This window comes from Arvicanthis niloticus, chromosome 4 (assembly GCF_011762505.2).
Source record: "Arvicanthis niloticus isolate mArvNil1 chromosome 4, mArvNil1.pat.X, whole genome shotgun sequence".
Lineage (NCBI taxonomy): Eukaryota > Metazoa > Chordata > Mammalia > Rodentia > Muridae > Arvicanthis > Arvicanthis niloticus.
Window position 1 is genome coordinate 109,532,632 of NC_047661.1, and position 21,802 is coordinate 109,554,433.

The following is a 21,802-nucleotide window of genomic DNA, read 5'->3' on the forward strand; positions in this document are numbered from 1 at the left end:
TTTAAATATATACTGCTATAAATAAGTCTGATTATTAATAAAATTATAAAATTTGCATATTATAAAATTGAAGGCAGTAGTATATTAAAAAGCAGTGTAACTTAAGTGATTGCCAAAAACTGCTTTTGCCTCCACACAGTTCAAAAACCAATGCTGCTTCCCTCATAGATGCTTCTCATTGCAAAAGAACTTCTTAAAGAAGAGGGGTAAATGGAAGGGGGCACAGTTAGAAACAGGAAATGTCCCCAAAGGAGCCAACCTCTCATGGTCCCCCAGCCATTAATATCCAAAAGTAACTCTACTTCCCTGTAGTTTACTAATTTTTCTTTCTGTGTTTAATGTATTGAAAAATATTACATTTATAGTTTGAAAGGATGTACAACTGTTCAGAATAAAAATAAGCAAACAAATAACAACAGAACTAAATCCAAACATCTTGGCTGTTCTGCATGGGGATGTGAATGCCAGAAGCTACAAGATACAAAACGTGGTTTGAACTGAAGGCTTCATTCCCGTAGTCCTGTCTAAACTTGAGCATTCTTCATTGCTCCCACATTATTCAAGTTAAGAATATTTGTCTAGCATATTTGAACTTCTGATCAGTTTCTCAATAAAAGTGAGATCTGATTTCTTATTCTAAAACCAAGTTGGACCATGTCATCCAAATCACAATTAGCCTCAACCTTCCGGTCAGCTAAGAGAAAATTCAAATTTTTATAGTACTGGTCAGGATTAAAGCATAGGCCACTGCAAAAAACCTGACCTACCTATACACTATGGGCCTTATTTATTATAATAAAAATATAATCGGAAAAAATTGTTCAGTTTGAAGCAATGAAAATGAAGATTTATTAAAATGTAAGCACACTCATTAATCAAATTGCTGTCTGGCAAGAACTGCTTATAACAAAATTCATTTGATGAAGATGTGGAATTTTATTGAATATATAGACAGTTTATAAGCTTTGTTCATATGTGCACATACACACAGAGATATATGCATATCTATGTTTGTAAATATTATATTTAATATTTTAATATATTAAATAAATATATGTTTGTAAATATTAATTATATACCAGTGGTTCTCAACCTTCCTAAACACTGCGATCTTTTAATGCAATTTCTCATGTGGTGGTGACCCCAAACCATAAAATTACTTTTGTTGCTACTTTATAACTGTAATTTTGCTACTATTGTAAATTATATATAAATATCTGTGTTTTCTGATGGTCTTAGGTGACCCTTGCAAAAAAGTCATTTGACTCCTAAGGGGCCGTGACCCACAGGTTGAGAACTGTTGCCATATACACGATATATGTGTATAAGTATGAAATCAGCAGCTAGGGTGTTGTCATCTCAAAAATATATGATTTCATAGATTATGGAAGGTCTAATATCCTCTGAATGATTCCTACAAGTTCCTGGGAACTAGCATTCTTACGGCAGAGACCTCCTGTTTCTGATGTACTTGTATTCATATGTCCTACTGCCATCTCCAACTTGTGTGGTCCTTATCCTGAGCTAATAGACAGATAGACCTGAAAACTTTCTTTAACTTCTACCAAGTGAAATGAAATAAAAACCAAAACTAAAATCAAAATGGGAAGCCATTGCATGAGGAAACTATGAAAACAGGTAGCTTTGCATCGCATGGATGCAAAATCTACTTTAGCCCTTTCAGTTCTAAATTTGTCCCTGAGTTCTTTCCATGTTCCAGTTTAGGAGATTTCCCAGGCTGTAATGCTGAAATCTCTATCCCAGGTCCACAGGCCCTCCTCTTCAGGGTGTAAATCTGTTTGCTTGGCTCTCCCTGTTCAGCCACCAGCGGGCTGGCACTGCTTTTTGTGATTATATCTCAGTTTTTCAGAATCTACTTTAATTTTTTTTTTTAACTTGAAGTAGCTAATCTTTGCTTTCTAACACACAACCTGGAACCATCTAATTAAGGATAATTCCTATGACACAGCATATTTAGTAAAGTCAGTGGAAAGATACTTTTTCAAATTGTTCTTTTACCCTGCTTTAACAAAGCAAACAGCAAGAAAAAAAATCAATAATATTGTTAGATAATTTGTTTAGTATTTGTTACTTTTCCTCCTATAAATCCATAAAATAATCTCAAGTCTAATATAGCATTAGACAATGTGTCTAAACACCTGCAGATCCAATGACATTTATAACTATGCTTATGAATGGTCCGCTTCCTTTTATAAACATCAAATTTCCTTTTATGTTCCTTTCCTTTGTATTCAGCAAATGACCTAAACTCTCATCTCAAAGGTAAGAGGTTTAAAAACTAGGGTCTGTGTGTGCTCCCTGTATTCCATAAAGGAACACAGAAATGAAGGTCTGCTAGCTCCCACTCTTTAAAAACAAAATCCATCCTACGATGAATACAAGGTACTGTAGATGACTGGATGTCAGTTTACACTCTGAGGCAGCAACTTAAATTCTGGCTGAAAGTTCCTTCTGCGGGAACACGCTGCTACTGCCACCTGGGGGAGGCTCTTTTCTACTTCCTTCAAGAGAACCAGGTCTCCTGAAGGATAGATTCTATTAACATCTGCCTTGTCAGACCTACACAGGAAGAGGAAGTCCCAGTTGTCTCCAGATTGCCTTCACAGAAGTGCTACTTAATGAACTTCTTGAGAGCTGTAAGAAAGAACCAGAATGTAACTACAAAGACTCTTCTGTATCTCACACGTAACGTGAATGAGTTTGGGGAAGTGTGGGCTATCTGATAACAAGAGGAGGAAGACAAATCTGAGACTTTAAATATCAAAACAAAACTAATTTAAAGAAAAACTTACTTATTGGCAACTTACAGCTCACTGTGCACCTTAAATACATCATTAGTAGTTGCTTATGACATTGCATGTCCTCAAGCACACAGGAGATTTTAACAGGTTTAAGATGATACATTTCAAACGTATGGAAATAACCTAGAGAATTTTCGTAGAACAATTTGAATTTGTGAATTTATTACTGTCACATATCTGTAAATTATTATACACACTCATATATTCACTGGCATTTTCATGAAGCAATGTAGGGTTTATCCACTAAAATGGAGAAGTTTTAACTGTCACTAAGATGGTTTCGTTCTTTTGCTCTAAGTACCTTGTTACTTATTAGAAACATACTTATAATTTAATTCTGGAAATATAGGTTTCAGGAAGTATTGATTAGAAGGATAGTCCTGTCAGATAACGTACGTAGGCTCTGAGTAGAAGACAGCTAATCACTTATAAAGAGGATGTCTGGTGACAGATTAACTAAACAAAACTATGCAGTATCAGTCCCCGGCTGGTACCACACAGTCAGGAGACCAAAGTTCATTTCAAAGAATAAACTGTACCAGCTCCAAGGAAGTCTGTAAAGAATACATTTCCAGGACCAAAAGGGGTAAGTGGATTTAAAATGTATTATATATGTGATCGGGACTAAACTGAAATGCATGGCAACTTGATGCCGTGATGCAATCAAATCAGCTGCCTGAGCTGTCCAACTGTGTGGTTTCTTGAAGGTGTTTGTGACAAGACCTGGAAATCCTGGGGTGACAAACCTTAGAGAACAAGAGAAGCCTGGGTTACTTAATACAGTGTCACAGAATTATCAGTCACAAGTGAAATAATAGCTATTACCTATTGAAGTGTTACTGAGGTCATGTGACAGTATGCCAGTAGCTTTACTTATAAATCAATGAAAATGGCGAGTGAGCACAGGAGAGCTTTTTTTCTTGTGAGAATTTCTTCAACCGCCTTCTTCAAAGTTTTGAAGTTTTTATCGTGCAGGTCTTTCTCTTGCTTGGTTAGTTACCCCAAGATAGTTTATATTGTTTGTGGATATTGTGAAGGGTGATGTTTCTCTAATTTCTTTCTCAGCCTGTTTGTCATTTGTAATAAGGGAGGGCTAGTTTTGTTTTGCTTTGTTTTGTTTTGTTTTGTTTTGTTTTGTTTTGTTTTAGTTAATCTTGTCCCCGCCACTTCACTGAAGGCATTTATCAACTGTGTGACTTCTCTGGTACAAATTTTGGGCTCACTTATGTTAGTGTCCTATCATCTGCAAATAGTGATACTTTGACTTCTTCCTTTCCAATTTGCATCTCCTTGATCTCCTTTCGTTGTCTTATTGCTCTAGCTAGAACTTCAAGTGCTGTATGCAATAGATAGGGGGAGACTGGGTAGCCTTGTCTTGTCCCTGATATTAATTGAACTGCTTTAAGATTTTCTCCATTTAATTTGATGTTGGCTATTGGCTGGCTGTATATTGCTTTGATTATGTTTAGGTATGTGCCCTGTATCCCTGATTCCTCTAATACCTTTAACATGAAAGAATGTTGGATTTTGTCAAAGGCTTTTTCAGAATCTAATGTGATGATCATGTGACTTTTTTCTTTCAGTTTGTTTATATGATGAATTACACTGACATATTTTTGTATGTTAAACCATCCTGGCATTTCTGGGATGAAGCCTACTTGATCATGGTGGATGACTTTTTGATGTGTTCTTGGATTTGGTTTGTGGGTATTTTACAGAGTGTTTTTGCATCAATGTTCATAGGAAAAATTGGTCTGATGTTCTCTTTGTTGAAGCTTTGTGAGGGTTAGGTATCAGGGTGACTGTGGCCTCATAGAATGAGTTTGGCTATGTTCCTTCTGTTTTTATTTTGTGGAATAGTTTAAGGAATATTGGTATTAGCTCTTTGAAAATCTGTTAAAATTCTGCGCTTAAAACCATCTGTCCCTAGGTGTCTATTGATTGAGAGACATTTTTTGGGTTTTGGTTTTTTATTTTTTATTAAATATTTTCATTTACATTTCAAATGTTATCCTCTTTCCCAGTTTCCACCCGAACCCCCCCCATCCCATCTCCCCTCTCCCTGCTTCTATGATGGTGTTCCCCTTCCCACCCACACACCCACTCCCACCTCCCCGCCCTCAAATTCCCCTACACTGGGGCATCGAGTCTTCACAGGACCAAGGGCCTTTCCTCCCATTAATGCCCTACAAGGCTATCCTCTGCTACATATGCAGCTAGAAGCCATGAGTCCCTCTATGTGTACCCTTTGGTTGGTGGCTTAGTCCCTGAGAGTGCTGGAGGGTCTGGTTGGTTGATAGAGTTATTATTCCTATGGGGTAGCAAACCCATTCAGCACCTTCAGTCCTTTCTCTAACTCCTCCATTGGGTACCCTGTGCTCACTGCAATTGTTGGCTGCAAGCATCTGCCTTTATATTTGGCAGGCTCTGGCAGAGCCTTTCAGGAGACAGTTATATCAGGTTCCTATCAGCAAGCACTTTGTAGCATCAACAATAGTGTCTGGGTTTAGTGAGTGTATATGAGGTAGATCCCTGTGTAGGGCAGTCCCTGGATGGCCTTTCCTTTAGTTTCTGCTCCTCACTTTGTCTCCATATGTCCTCCTGTGAGTATTTTGTTCCCCCTTCTTAGAAGCACGGAAGCATCCACACTTTGGTCTTCCTTCTTCTTGAACTTCATATGGTCTGTGAATTTTATCTTGGGTATTTCAAACCTTTGTGCTAATATCAACTTATCAGTGAGTGCATACCATCTGTGTTCTTCTGTGACTGGGTTATCTCACTCAGGATAATATTTTCAAGTTCCATCCATTTGCCTGTGAATTTCATGCAATCATTGTTTTTAATAGCTGAGTAGTATTCCATTGTGTAAATGTACCACAATTTCTGTATCCATTCCTCTGTTAAAGGACATCTAGATTCTTTTCAACTTCTAGATATTATAAATAAGGCTGCTATGAACATAGTAGAGCATGCATCCTTGTTATATGTTGGGACATCTTTTGGGTATATGCCCAGGAGTGGTATAGCTGGATCCTCAGGTAATACTATGTCCAATTTCCTGAGGAACCACTACACGGATTTCCAGAATAGTTGTGCCAGCTTGCAATCCCACAAACAATGGAGGAGTGTTCCTCTTCCTCCACATCCTTACCAGTATCTGCTGTCACCTGAGTTTTTGATCTTAGTCATTCTGACTGGTGTGAGGTGGAATCTCAGGGTTGTTTTGATTTGCATTTCTCTGATGATCAAAGATGTTGAACGAAATGTTTAGATGCTTCTTGGCCATTCGATATTCCTCAGTTGAAAATTCTTTGTTTAGCTCTGTACCCCATTTTTAATAGGGTTATTTACATGGGCACAGAGGAAATCTTTCTGAACAGAACACCAGTGGCTTATGCTCTAAGATCAACAATAAACAAATGGGAGCACATGAAATTGTAAAGCTTCTGTAAGGCAAAGGACACTGTCAATAGGGCAAAATGGCAACCAACAGATTGGGAATCTTTACCAATCCTACATCTGATAGAGGGCTAATATCCAATATATACAAAGAACTGAAGAAGTTAGACTTCAGAGAATCAAATAACCCTGCTAAAAATGGGTTGGGAGACTTTGAATGATTGTTTCTGTTTCCTTAGGCATTATAGGTCTATTTAAAGTGTTTACCTATTCTTGGTTTAATTTTTCTAAATGATATCAATTGAGACAATTGTCTACTTCCTTTAGATTTTCCAATTTTGTGGAATACAGATTTTGGAAGTACGACCTAAAGATTCTTTGAATTGCCTTGGTTTCTGTTATGTCCCCCATTTCATTTCTAATTTTGTCAATTTGGATATTCTCTCTCTTTTTTTTAAGTAAATTTGGATAAATGTTTGTCTATCTTGTTGGTGTTCTCGTAGACCCAACTCTTTGTTTCATTGATTCTTTGTATTGTTCTTTGTTTCAATTTTATTGATGTCAGCCCTCGGTTTGATTATTTCCTGTCATCTATTTTTATTGGGCATGTTTGCTTCTTTTTGTTCTAGAGCTTTCAGGTGTGCTGTTAAGGTACCAAGATGAGATCTCTTCAAATTCTTTATGAATGCAAATAGTGCTTTGAGCTTTCCTCTTATCGGTGTTTTCATGGTGTCTGCTCAGGTTAGGCATGTTGCATATTCATTTTCATTGAATTCTAGAATGTCATTAATTTCTTTCTTTATTTCTGCCTTGATCCCATAGTCATTCAGTAGGAAGTTGTTCAGTTTATATGAATCTGTAGGCTTTCTGTTGTTTCTGTTATTGTTACTATCCAGCTTTAATTCATGGTCTGATAGGTTACCGGAGGTTATTTCAGGGTTTTTTTTTTTTTTTTTTTTTTTTTTTTTTTTTTTTTTTTTTTTTTTTTTTTTTTGTATCTATTGAGAATTGCTTTGTGAGTGGGTATATGGTCTTTTGGGAATGTTCTATGAGATGCTGAAAAGAAGGCATATTCTTTTGTTTTGTTCTGTAGATGTCTGTTAGGTCAGTTTGAGTCATAACATCAGTTAGCTCTATTATTTCTTTGTTTAGTTTTTATCTGGATGTCCTATCCCTTGGTGAGAGTGGGATATAAAAGTCTGTCACTATTAGTGTGTGAAATTCAGTGTGTGACTTAAGGTTTAATGATGTTTCATTTACAAATATGAGTTCCCTTGCCTTTGGGGCATAAATGTTAAGAATTGAAATATCACCTTGGTGAATTTTCCCTTTGATGTGTATGAAGTATCTTTCTCTATCACTTTTGATTAATTTTGGTTGGAACATCTAGTTTTTTAGATTTTAGGAGAGCTATACCAGATTGTTTGTTGGGTCTTTGCCCATGGATCAGTGGGATTAACATACTAAAAATGACCATTCCCCCAAAAGCAATCTATAAATTCAACACACTCCCCTCCAAAATTCTAACACATTTCTTTACAGATCTTGAAATAACAATACTCAACTTCATATGGAAAAACAAAAAACCCAGGATAGCTAAAACAATCCTATTTCAATAAAAGAGCATATGGAGGTATCACCATCCCTGACCTTAAATTATACTTTATAGCTGCAGTAATATGAACCACATGATATTGGCATAAAAACAGACATGCTAATCCATGGAATCAAATTGAAGACCTAAATGTAAATCTACACACCTATGTTCACCTAATTTTTGACAAAGAAACCAGAACTATACAATGGGGGAGGATCTTCAGCCAGTGGCATTGGTTTAACTGGATGTTTGTAAATAGAAGACTTTAAATAGATCCATACCTATCACCCTGCATAAAATTCAAGTCCAAGTGGAGCAAAGACCTCAGCATAACACCAGATTCACTGAAGAGAAAGTGAGGAATACTCTTGAACCCATTGGCACAAGAGACAACTTCCTGAACCAAACATTAATAGTACAGGCACCAAGATCAATAATTAATAAATGCCACCTCATGAAACTAAAATGCTTCAGTAAAGCAGAAGACACTGTCAATAGGACAAACAACAGTCCACAGGTTGAGGAACATTCTTTACCAACTAACTCCACATCTGATAGAGGGCTGATGTACAAAATGTATAAAGAACTCAAGAATCTAGAACTCAACAAACTATTTTAAAATGAGGTCCAAACCTAAACAGAGAAAATGACTGAGAAACACTTAAAGAAATGTTCAGCTTCTTTAACCATCAGGGAGCCGCAAATTGAAATGACTTTGAGATTCCACTTTACAGCTGTCAGAACAGCTAAGATCAAAAACACAAGTGACAACTTTGACTATGTTAAAAATCTCTTTTAACTCTAAGTCTCCCATTTAAAATTAAATTAAACAATGCTAAATGGGCTGGACATGGTGCTTCATACCTGCAAGCACTGCATTCGAGGCAGGTGAATTCAGATGAATTGTTTGAAGTCAGTCCACGCTACATAGTGAGTTCAAGGACAGCCTGAGCAAGAGTGAGACTCTTGTCTCAGGATTAGGGGATGCTGGAGAGATAATGCAGTGGCTAAGAGAACTGGCTGTTCTTCCCGAGGGCCAATGTATGATTCCCAGCATTCATACTCGGTAGCTCACCACCATCCTTAATTCCAGTTCCAAAGGATCCAACACCCATCTTCTGGCCTCTATAGGCACCAAGCATGTGTGTGGTACATATACAGTCATACAGGCAAAATACTCATAGATATAAAAACCGATAAATTGACATTTTAAGAAAAGAGAAAAAGAAGAGAGCTGAAATGGCTGTTTTTTCTACTGTTCTGTTTCTACAAGTCTTCAACACTGAGTGGATTTTACATCCTCTCCATGGGTTCCTGAACTCAGTAATCTCAGTCTTGAATTCTCTCTTCCACCATACCAGGGCACCAAGATGTTCCCGCTAAGTGAGCTTGTCTTCATAGGATTTGGTTCCTCCCTCCTTTTCCTACAATCAGTCCTTCCTCAGACCTTCCTTGCTTCTATTTGGTTTCCCCCCATATCCCCACTATCAGTTACTACTGTCCCAATCCTCGATCTGTCTTGAGACATCAGTAGTGATCACATGGCCCTGCTTCCGTTACTACGAAGAAGGAGGAAGCTCATCACAAGCAGCACAGGAAGTTCTTTCCATCGGTGTATGCTGCATCAGGCAGCACAGGAAGCTCTCTCCATCAGTGGATGCTGCATCAGTAGATTTATCCAATCATAGGCTGAAAATATTCAGAGAAAATCATGTCTGCATTGGTCATGGACAGACCTCCTTCGCTTTTGTCATTGTTCCTCAAACAATGAAGTATGATTGTGCTTACATTTTACTGTTAGATTACACTAATTATACTGCTACATTATACTAAATATAATCTAGATAGCATTTAGAGCAGTGGTTCTCATCCTTGACCACTCTGGGGTTCTAAGACCCTTTCACAAGGGTGGAATATGAGATCTTGTAAATCAGTTATCTACATTAAATTTTATAACAGTAGCAAAATGATACTTATGAAGTAGTAACAAAATAATTTTATGGTTGAGAGTCACCATAATGGGTTACAGAATTAGGAAAGTTGAGAACTGGTTTAGAGTGTTATAAAGGGTGCTGTGCTTAAGTTATATAAATATTACCCCATTTTATATAAGTTGGTTGAGTATGAACAGGTTTTGGTAAATTCTGGGGCAGTAAGTCATCCTCCATAGACACTGAGGAACAACTGTACACAAAATATCCCAGGCCAGGTCAGAGGCTTTGTGTTTGATAAGTATAGGTACCTAACTCTCCTTGTGGTGCATGTTTACCTACAGCTATGGCAGACACCAACAAGATGATCATCAATTTGGCTGTCTTTGGCAGGACTCAGAGTGGAAAAAGTTCTGCTGGGAACGTTCTTTTGGGAAGTGCCGACTTCTACAGCAGCTTTGCTCCGGGCTCTGTAACCAAAGACTGCAGCCTGGGCCGTAGTTGTCACCTCCATGGCTTCATGCGTCGAGGAGGACAAGAGATAAGCCTGCAGATACAGGTATTGGACACTCCAGGGTATCCACACAGCAAGCTGAGCACAAGATGTGTAAAACAGGAAGTGAAGAAGGCCTTGGTGCATCACTTTGGACAAGAGGGTCTCCATCTTGCTCTGCTGGTCCAGAGAGTTGATGTGCCTTTCTTTGGACAGGAAGCGTCTGATTCAGTCCAATTGATTCAGGTAATACAAAGATGCAGTCATACTGGCACCATCCCACCTGGGGGGCATGATCTTCATAGGCAAGGCCTTGGAAGAAACTGGTTCAAAAGATACTTGAACTATAAGGTGTTAGCCATACAGCAATAGTCAGTAAAGGGGATTTTTCTGCCAGGAGTTCTATTTTATAATTTCTTTTAGACCAGTGGTTCTTTACCTTCTTCATAGGATGATGCCTGTGAGAAGCATAGGAGTCAAGATGGCTTCTGAGAAGTAGTTGTTTGTGAATTTACTGAATTTATATAAAGCAGCCTTAGAGAACATTAAATCTGTCCTTAAAATTATCCTGATATTTGGGTACAGGTTCCCTGACAATTTCTGAAAGAAATGCTTTGAAATACAAGTTTTATAGTATGGTGAGCTACATGGTGGCCTTAGCTTTCTTACTGAATCATAATTGCAACCATCTTGTTTACTGTTGACAATATGACTTGACACTTTAGGAGTTGCATGACAAAGTTTCTACTCTAGTCGCCCTAACTTTTCCCCTGTTTTCTTGTAATCACACACATAGGTTTCCCTAGAGTTTTAAAAATAACCCTTGAGAAACAAACCTTGTGTCTGCCATTTGGGCCAATCTTTTGTCTTCACTAGTGACAGGGGGTTATTCATCATCTGAACTCAGTGACTTCTACTCATGAGGCCCAGCAGTTAAACTTGGGTGAACCCTGTGTAGCAAATCAAGAGCTTGGCCAAAATGGAGCAGGTCAATAAATGATTTCCAGGAATTGAATGTGATAGTCTACATGGGCCCCTTTACTGCACTATTTCTGGCAGTATTAATACATACTCTTTATTCCTCCTAGCTGTGGACATGCCAATCCCCCTTCCCTTACCTAGACTCTTTGCTAGGCTGTCTAATGAATGAAGCCCCCAACTTAGCGACTGATGATAAGTGAGCAAATAAACTGGTATAAACAAATACAACATATGCCTTCTAGGTTCTGCCTAAAGTCCTTTTAGTTCATGGATGGCAGGAGAACTCTATATGAGTGCTGTAGCAGGTAAACATGGGAAATCACAGGTTTCTTTGCTGTGAATCAGGCACACCTTTCCTGTGACCTTCGCCACTATGCTAAGTCTTATGTTGCTCCTCTTACACATTCCACTGCTTGGGCAGTTAACACATTGTCATTTCTGACATTTATTTACCTCTTCTACATTAGGAGCTTTTTGCACTTAGGCTCCCTGTCCATGAAAGTGCTCAGTGCTATACGGGATAATCACCAGTGAACAGATATACATTTGTTGATAAGTAATAGCAAGTTGTTCTCTTGATGCTGCATGGTGTGTGGGCATTTCAGTTTGTTTCAGGTTTCGAACCTCACCTTGTTTTCATAAACCCATATAAAAGCATGGAAATGCACACACACACTGGTCTCACTCTTGAGAAGCTATTTCAATAGTCATGAATGAGTCTGCATTTTCAACAAATTGCCCAGCTGACTCTGGTGTGGATAATCTAGGGGTTACATTGTACAAACTTTCTCAAGATCAAAGTTCTCAAGGATTTAAGGCTTATCTCCTGTAAATTAGTGTCAAAAAATTCTGTCTATGACTAATTGTAGAATAACTGACTGAATTCCTTTAAAATAGAGGTTCTTGAGTAGTGAGTTGTAACCCCCTCGGGATCACATATCAGATATCTTGCATATCAGATTTACATTAAGAATCAGAACAGTAGCAAAATTGCAGTTATGAAGTAGTGATGGAATAATTTTATAGTTAGGGAGTCACTGCAACATAAGGAACTGTATTAAAGGAACACAGCATTAGTGTCAACATACAGAACATTATAATCCACTGTTCTCCTACAGTACAATTTAATTCACACTTGTCTTTTGTCTTTTGAGATGATCTCTGCATAGCTTTTTCCAATAGCTGTCTTCCTTGAGTCATTGTCTGTCTCATGAAATGAAACCAACATGAGATGGATGGAAACAAAGTTCAGATCTTGATTGGGTTTTTTTTAATACAATAAATAATTTCTCTTTTTTGTCTGAATATCAGCAGAAAAAAGCTTACCAATCCTCAGAACAGCCCCGTGAGTGCAGAGAGTGATTGCAGACTTGTTTGGAGTGCCTCTTGTCTTCCAATGATGGGCTCTGAGGCACAGGCTTGATGCTTATGACATTCTTCCTGAACGTGCCTCAGTTACTCATGGGAGCCAGATGTGTGCTCCCAGGTCAGGAGCAGCTGCCAGATACCTTCATATTTGGCAGGACCAAGAGCAGATGTTGAAAGAGTTAAGGTCCATGGGTTCCAGGCTTACACTGGGTTCCTTTTCCTTCTTGGCTGATACACAAGGGAGAATGGAGTAACTGTCCTTTCCTTCCCAGGTAAGGGAGGAATCCTGGCGTGGAAGGACTGGCCTCATCTTTTCCCATACTTTTTCTTTTGTCTCCTGGTTTGTGCTTTAATACTCTGCAGAGGAGTCATAGGGTGCCAGTTGTGACAATTGAAACATTCCTCCAAATGATATTCTTTTTTATTTATATTAGGTCCATAATAATTTAGAGATGTGAGTTGTATCTTCCAAAATGAGAAAGGAAAGAATTGCCTCATGTGAGTGTTGGTAGGAATATTATGTGAATGCTAAAAAGAAAATCCATAAATATATCAGAGAAGACATAACACAGACTCCTCCAATAAAGAACCAGCATAAGGGAGACAAAGTCGTTCTAGAAACTGAAACTATGAACAGAGTAGCATCAATATTCTTTTGTACAATCTATCCTAGACAGTATAATTACTGTGATGGAGCAGGCTTAAGGAATTAATAAATTATTTTTAGCTTAGAATCAACAATTCAGCTGTTGATGTTGTAGGTGGTTGCTCATAATACAATAAGCTCACAAAGGCCAGTGATGGGTCTGATTATACTAGACAAACCTCATGGGCCTATTTAACAGTTGGAACTTACTCAAAGACAAGCCTAATGTTACTAGCCTTTCTTGGTTTTTGATTCACAGTCACAAAGAATGCTGATTTTATTGATATTAAAGACTTCTACACACTAGTGTTAATAAATCTGACATTCTTAGCACTTCGCTCACCTTTATAGGAGAGCCACTGAAAATGGCAAAGTGCCCCTGTTATAACTGCTACTCTTCTGCACTGAGATGCTCACTCATTCAAGTGAAGCATAGCGAGGCATGGCTTATTACAGAAGCGAAGAACATGGTGTCTGTTATACACACCTGTGTTCAAACTTCTTCTTACCTACTTGTTTGCACTGTGACCTTGGGCAAGGAACTTCTCTGAACCTCATTAGAAAGCAATAGGTGGATATTTTATTTATTTACATTTCAGATGTCATCCCCTTTCCCCATTTCCCCTCCCTAGAACCCCCCATTCCATCCCCTGTCCTCCTTTTTGCTTTTATATCATTTTAATTACATGCAAGTATTAAGGTCAGTTCTAGGTTGAGAGATTAGCAATACAATAGATGCAAACAGTTAAGGAACAAGCAAGACAATAAACACAAATAGTCAAAGAACAAGCAAGGCAATAAACAAAATTCCATGAACACTCCCGTGATCACTGTTTCTAAGGGCTTATCAGGATGACCAAAATATCTGAGCCAAATTCTCTGTCCTAGCCCAAAGTCATTTTCATGTCTGAAGACGACTTCCTTATTCTAGCCTAAAATTTAGATTCCTGCCTGAAATTACTTATTTGTTCTAGACTAAAGTCAGATTCCTGCCTGACGTCCACTTCCTTGTCCTTGGCCAATGCCATATTCTTGCCAAGCAGCCCCCCAAAATAATAATGATTAAAAAAAAGTGAGACCAAGGCCATTTTTTTTCTTTTGTTTGGCTGTTTCTTGTTTCTGCTGGAAAACAAGGACACAATGTACGAAGTATTTTCTGAAGCTGAAGCTCTTTCGGTGTCCTGAGTGTCAGCTTCACTGGTAGCTTCCAGTCCTAAGAACACATACGAAGTTAGCAGGATGTTGAACTGATCATTCCAGTGGTTTCCTGGATGGTCCCTTTCATGGGATTCTAACCTAGAGAACAAAGTTTTAGCTCGTCTGACCATTTGATAAACACTGAATTTCTCGTGTTAAATCCTTTTTTGTTTAAAAATATCTGGAGTGGCCGGGCAGTGGTGGCACACACCTTGAATCCCAGCACTTGGGAGGCAGAGGCAGGTGGATTTCTGAGTTCGAGGCCAGCCTGGTCTACAGAGTGAGTTCCAGGATAGCCAGAGCTACACAGAGAAACCATATATATATATATATATATATATATATATATATATATATATATATATATATATAATTTTATATAATTTATGGAGTGGTTTATATAAATTATATAATTATATAAATTATATAATTTATATAATATATGGAGTGGTTTCCACTTCCTGCACTGATCTTACAGTATGAAAATGAAGAAGTGAGTTTGAGTGATGGAAAAGAAGAAGACACAAGGTTTACATTTTGGGGGTTTTCTCTCCAAATGCACAATAAGTACCAAATCCTCCTACTTTTACTAAGTACTGGGATAAGGTCTGACCTTAAGATATAGTGGTTTGCTTTGAGATAGGACAGAGAGTCATGTTCGCAAAAGGAGGAATGGTCACAATGAGAAACCATGTATATATTGTGTGTTACACATATTTACCTCCAAATCCTTCTCCTCCCTTTTTGCACCCCCTCTCCCCACTAGTCCTCTTTTATTCGTTCTCAACAAGTTTAATTTCATGTTATATTAATATACATAATTTTGTCTACATAAAATCCAGAAGCTGCAAATGAGAGAAAGCACGTGTATTGGTCTTTCTAATATGGATTTAATTCACTTAATGATTATCTTCAGTTGCATCCATTTTCCTGAAAATGATATGAATTAGTTCTTTTCTATGGCTGAAGAAATGTCATTATGTGTATATATCACATTTTCACTATTCAACCATTGCTATGTTGCTAGATGTCTATTTTGGTTCCATAATTTAGCTATTATGAATAAGTTGCAATAAACAATGTGCTAAGTAAAAAAAAAAGAAAGAAAGAAAAAAGAAGAAAAGCAAAAAAGAAAAGAAAGCAGTAAGTGTTGAAAGTATTTATTTAACTCAAATTTCGTTTTGGATTTTGACATGAGCCCAGCAGTAGTAAATCCTTTGAGACATTGGCACACCATAAGTGTTACCTGGGGGACTATCATTTTATATTACTATTAGTCAAGGCTTTGGAAGTCAAGGAACCTTTTCTTAAAGGCCAGGCCTGTGGGTAATCAGCCATGTGACTTCCAATTGAGCCACTTGATTCAGCCACAAGGCCTTTAAAACTCTCATCTTTAAAATGAGGCAATTTAGGCAATTAGATGCTTTCTAATGTTGATTAGTCTCTGAATCTGACTTGAGAAGTTATCACTAAGTTTTAACTCTCTGGAAACAAAAACGGGTATTTTAAATGGAAAGAGAGTAAGGGAATACCATACACACACACACACACACACACACACACACACACACACACACACGTATGATCCTTATTATTCTGTTCCTTGATAACTTTTTTCTCAGCTGATGTAATTGTTGGCTTTTTTCTAAAGTTTCCCCCTAAAAGGTCCAGATGCTATGATTTCATCAACCACAAACAAATGGGGCAGGGCTGATGAGGTCCTGAGAAAATGAAGAATTCCTGGAAAACAAAGTTTATATACTAACTTGCTGTCCCAAAAGGACGAGATGGCCTCCTACCCACTAGCACTGTGAAACCAGACAATTCGTGGTTGTAGCGTTTCCAGTCGACTTAGTACTATATTTAAATTATTATCACCAGATAAATTACTTTTACTTATTTTGCTCTTGAGTTTCTTTTGAGACATCGATCAATTGTCATTGTTCAGTCTCTGGGCCCAAAGAGAACATGTTTGGCCTCTGACATGGTGACTATCACCAAGCGACACTATGTTCAAATATTCAACTATTTCCTGGCCGAAGACCAATCTAAAGATTATAAAGTAAATCAACCATTCCTTTCTGGTTTGGGCAGTAATTCAAAAGAACAATTTCTCTCACAGTTTAAGAGGTAAGTATCCTTTGGTAAAAAATTATCAGTCTGTAAAAATTTCCCAGAGGCTGAACACATGGGCCTGTGAGTGGCAGGGCACTTAGTGCTTCCACTCATTTATCCAGAATGAGATAACTTCAGAGTATAAGAACCACCTGAAGGGGAAAAATAAAAGCAAAGAAGCAGTTTGTTACAGAAAACCAGGAACTAAGAGAGTTGCACTACTTACTTTTTAAAGTTTTAACTTAGTAAGAAAAGCATTCTGCTAAGTGGTATTGTACAAAACAGTATTTTAGCATGGATTTTTTTTTTTTTTTTGACGATCACTCAGAAATATTTAATAGCAAGTATGGTCAAACGAGAGCCATCAGGATGGTGGGTTTGGTGGTGCTCAAGGGCTAAGAGCATCAGTTCTTTACCAACCTGTACATAAATACTTTAGTATGACAAGTACCCTGACCCATGAGTGGTAGGCTCAGTCTCTAAAGTGAGAAACTCTCAAATATGAGTGTAATCAAAGATCAGAATCTGGACCTGGGTGGAGATAAAACCCCAATATCGTACGATCCCTACTCTTCCATTGTTATTTCTTTTTAAAACTTCATTATCTATCATCATTGTGTGTGTGTGTGTGTGTGTGTGTGTGTGTGTGTGTGTGTGTGTCTTTGGTGTGCATATGCACATGTGTGCATCCACAGCATGCCTATGGAGGTCAGAGGACAAGTGGGATTGGCTGTCACGTGTGTTCTAAGGACCTAATTTAGGTCATCATGATACTGGAATTTGAGGGACTCCTTCATGGTTGCCTGATGAAACAGAGGAAATCCAGGTCCCTTTGTGGGGTTCTTAGTCTCAGAAAAATAATTTAAGAATGGGTTCAAATAAAAACTCAAGGAAAATTTTATTAGTTAAAAAAAATACTCAGAGCAGGTAAGCTGAAAATCTCAGCAGTTGCTTGAGGAGAATAACAAAGGAGAGAAGGAAGAAGCCACACCCTTTGCTCTTTATGCAAGTGTGGAAATCAGTCACATGATGGGAAAGCAGTCAGTTGGTAGGGAGGGATCCTTTAAAGAAAAAGTAAGAGAGCCTCAAAATGAAAGTCAAAGTGTTAGGGAGAGCATACTCTCCAAAGAGATAGAAAGATTCTGGGTGATTCACCTAAGCCATGCTAGAAAGATAGGTGCAATAATTTTCCCTTTAATGAGATACTGTGTCTTTCCTTCCCAGTAACACCCTGCTTTTTCCTCCCAAGCATAGCAGATGCCTGCCTCTAATCCAGCACTAGGGAGGAAAAAGCAGGGTGGATATGTTTGAGGTCAGCTTGGGGAACATAGTAAGAATCTGTCTCAAAGGACTCAAACCAAACCAAATCAGACTGAAATAAGGGAGGGGGAGATGGGAGATGAAAAGAGATTGTACACCTAAAAAGCTTAATATCTGATACCAGCTCTTCATTTTTGCTTGTTTGTTTGCTTGCTTCTGATTGCTAGATGTCCTTGCTAACTCTTGCTATATTCATTCATAGACATTTTGTATTTTAAAAACAGTGTTATGAACTGGTAATACCTCTGTAAGTATTTCATCCATAGGCGCATATAGAAGGAAGAGAATGTCACTTTACTGTCACTTGGTCATGATTTCTTGTAAGTTTGGAATCATCCAAGAGTTAAATGGTTACTCCTAGATGCCTTTTGCATTGCATGAGCGATATGCCACATGCCATGGCTTCTGCTTTCTATCAGCTAATTTTCACTCATCAAGCAAGAATTTATTGCACAACTAACTTGCACATATCACTAAACAAAGGGACAACTGTCTTCAGTACTTTTCAAGCACATTAGAAGAAGCCATTTGATAAATTGCCTTTGACTCCAGGCATGTGGCAAGAGGAACATGAGGATTACAGTAATCTTGTGTAGCTGTTCCAACTCACCAAATAGATTTTGATCTTAGCTTTTTTGTTACTTGTCATCTGGTTAATCAATAAAGCATAGCCAGATTATGTCATTTTAATCCCTTAGTAGATATTTTAGTGGTGATAATATAACATCCAAAAATAAATAAAATAAAATAAAATAAAAAAGATTCTGTAGCAATTACCTTGCTCAAGGTACCATCAATTAATGGAACTGAGGGGTTCTGACAGGGTCTCTGGTTGTGGCGTAAGTATAAGCGATCACTGAGTGCTGGCCATGCCACATTCATTGTAGCCGGATGCACTGCTGCATTAAGCGTTTGCATATCAATTATAACAGCAAAGTAAAACAGAGAAGCAAAGCCTTTTTGTTGCTGTTGTTCAGAAACCCTATCCATCTTCCTCAATGTGCTAACAATACTTGAGCTCATAGTCGCTTCCCATTTCAGCTATCAGCTTTCAGAAACATCATGACACATGGATCTGTTGGCTAACGACACTGGACTTTTGTAACGGCTTTGCTCATTTTTGAGGAATAGAGTCCAAGGCAAATAGTCATTTAACTTCTCTCTCCTTCAGGAACTTCTGGGAGATTCCTGGAAGAATTACACGGCTGTTCTTTTTACCCACGCGGAAAAACTCGAAGAGGCTGGGTTGAGTGAAGAGGATTATTTGCATGAGGCTTCTGACACACTGTTAACCCTGCTAAATTCTGTTCAGCGCAGATATATTTTCCTGTATGAAAGAGGAAACTTGTGTAATGAACAAAGAATTAAAATCTTAGAAAGAATCATGGAATTTATAAAGGAAAATCAGTTTCAAGTTCTTAATTTTACATAAAATTTAAGTGAAAAGGAAAGCACACTGGATATTAATCAGGGTCAGAAATCCGATTTTAAAACCCGCCTTTCTTCACATGCATATGGGGCATGAGAATTCCCTATACTGCCATTGAGCCATTTGAAAAAAGATTATAAATAAAAACCAATATCAAGGGTTCAAGATTTCTTGATATCAGAATTATACTCATAAGTATTTATCCAACAGAAAAGTGCACATTTGTGCATTTAGAAACATGCATATACAAGAATGCTCACAGTGCTACCATTCATCATAGCTAAAGACTGAAAACTATTTAGATGTTTATTAATAGAATGATATTCAAATTGTGTTATATTAACCCACTGAGATACACAGTGTGAGAACGAACAAGCTCGATCACCTGTAATAGTCGTAATCAACCATCTAAGTACAACACCAAGAGAAAGAGGCCAGACATGAAGTGTGCTCACTGACTCCATTTGTATAAAGGTCAGCAACAGTCAAAGGTGAACGCAACACAACTTCTCTGGTGCAAAGGAGTGCTGGGCATCAACAAAGTAAAAGAATGCTGTGGGGTAGCCGCAGGAATGTTGGTAAGGCTATTTCTTGATTTGGAAGCTGCTTTCATTGGATGTGTACCTTGTGAAAGTGGAACAAAATTTCTTGTCACGTATGAGCTCATAACTGTACTTGTGAGTATAATTGTGAATGAATAAACTTTCTTCCTTCTTAAGAGATTTATGTCACTGCTTACTTGATTCAAGAGAAGGAAGATTGTGTAACCATGCCAGAGTATGTTTCCTTGTAACGGCCCGCTCTGTTCCGCAGGTCCCGGTCTAGCGAGAGAGAGTGTGGGGCAAGCGACACGAAGAATGGAGACAAGACAGAGGTTCTGATCAAGTCTCTAGTCTCATTTATTGTGTCTCTCTCTCCTTTATTGTCTCTCTCATTGTCTCCCATATTCTCTATTGAAGGGAAATCTGGAGTATCTATAGGCTTTTGTCACGTGCCTTGTAGGCACATGAATACCACGTGCCTTGCAAGTGTGGATATGACGTAAACCTTACAGGCGTGGATACCACGTGTGTCTTACAGGCATGTATGGCATGGATAGCACATGAACCACATGCCTTGCAGGCATGAATACCATGTGCACCTTGCAGCTGGGGGCAGTAAACAGCAAAACAAGAATGTGGGATATCAGAGTGTGCTTCAGCTGTTGTAGGCTGTTGAAAAACAAGTCTCATGTCAGGGTATATGACTTGAGATGGCTGCAAAGCTGATAGCCGCTTTCTGCTAAAAGTCGGCTCCCAACATTTCCTCATGTACACTGTGTACACAATGTACACTTAAATATGTTCTCCATAGTTAACTGCAATGATTAAGTGAATTGTCATGTGACAGAGACTCCAGGTTAGCTTTTTTTTTTTGCTTTAGAGAGACCGGGTGGCCCCATTTTGGTTTATAAATATTAAAGAAAACTCAGATCACATCCTTCTGCAAATACCTACAATAGTTATCAGAGGAGGCTATACCTGCAGACTTGACTACGAAGCGGTGACTCTTACTTGTTCACATTGCTGTAAGTACCAGAATAACTTGGCCGTTTGAGAGAGCTCTTCAGGGTAGTTTTAATGGGATGGTGATAATGAAGAGAAAGCAACTTCAGTTATCAAGAGCTGTCTATCACAAAGGTAGAATCATATCCCCTTTACATGTGATCATATATGAAACTTCCCAGACACCCACTAACTCATAAGCTGTTTTCATAAAGTTAATTCATGGTTTATTTTACTTTATTTTTTCTACTATGAAAACCAGAGGCAATTTCCATTAGAAACAGGATTGTGACTGATGGGCTTCCTCCAAAGCAGTCCTTAAAGGGCTACTATTATCTGAACCCTAGCATAGATGATATTTATTAAGTTCGTCATTAACTTTCTATTACAGATGGCCAGTGACAGAGACTCAGCCTTAACTCTCTCCCATCATTTTATCATATTGCTGTCAACATCAGAAAGACCTAATCATAATGGATGCTTAATTGATACATAATATTTGTACTTCTCTATAGTGTATTGTGTCAATTCATTGCTTGTTATATAGTATGTAATAATCAAATCAGGATAATAAGCACTTGACTTCTTAAATTAGTTGTCATTTTTAAATGTTGGGAAATTTGTACTTCTCTAGTCAGTTTTAAAGACACCACAGACAAGCTAGGGTTGTAACCCAGCTTGCACAAGGCCCTAGGTCCAATCTTTTCAAGGCGAAACCAAAGCAACAAAGGATGGACAGGTGTTGGGAGGTGTGAGGTTAAAGTGGTAGGCATGCATCCATATATGTGTGATACCGAACAGCTTTAATAGAGCACAAAATATATGTCATAATTTACAATAGTTAGACTGAGCTGGACGAGAAGCACCAGGGATCTCTCCAACTCCATGATTTGCTAACCTCTTTGATACGTAGAAGCTCAAGTTTTCCGTGTTATTTTTCTGTGCTTAGAAGAAGATTTC

At 38.1% G+C, this 21,802-nt stretch overlaps 1 protein-coding gene across 1 annotated transcript; it reads left to right on the top strand.

The window, feature by feature from the left end:
• The first annotated feature begins 3,291 nt into the window (after positions 1-3,291).
• Gimd1 (GIMAP family P-loop NTPase domain containing 1) lies at positions 3,292-19,414 on the top strand. The gene is made up of 3 exons (XM_034499421.2): positions 3,292-3,408; positions 10,094-10,488; positions 19,041-19,414. The coding sequence occupies exons 2-3, from the start codon at positions 10,096-10,098 to the stop codon at positions 19,299-19,301; spliced, it is 654 nt and encodes a 217-aa protein (XP_034355312.1). The 5' UTR covers positions 3,292-3,408; positions 10,094-10,095; the 3' UTR covers positions 19,302-19,414.
• Positions 19,415-21,802: the final 2,388 nt, after the last annotated feature.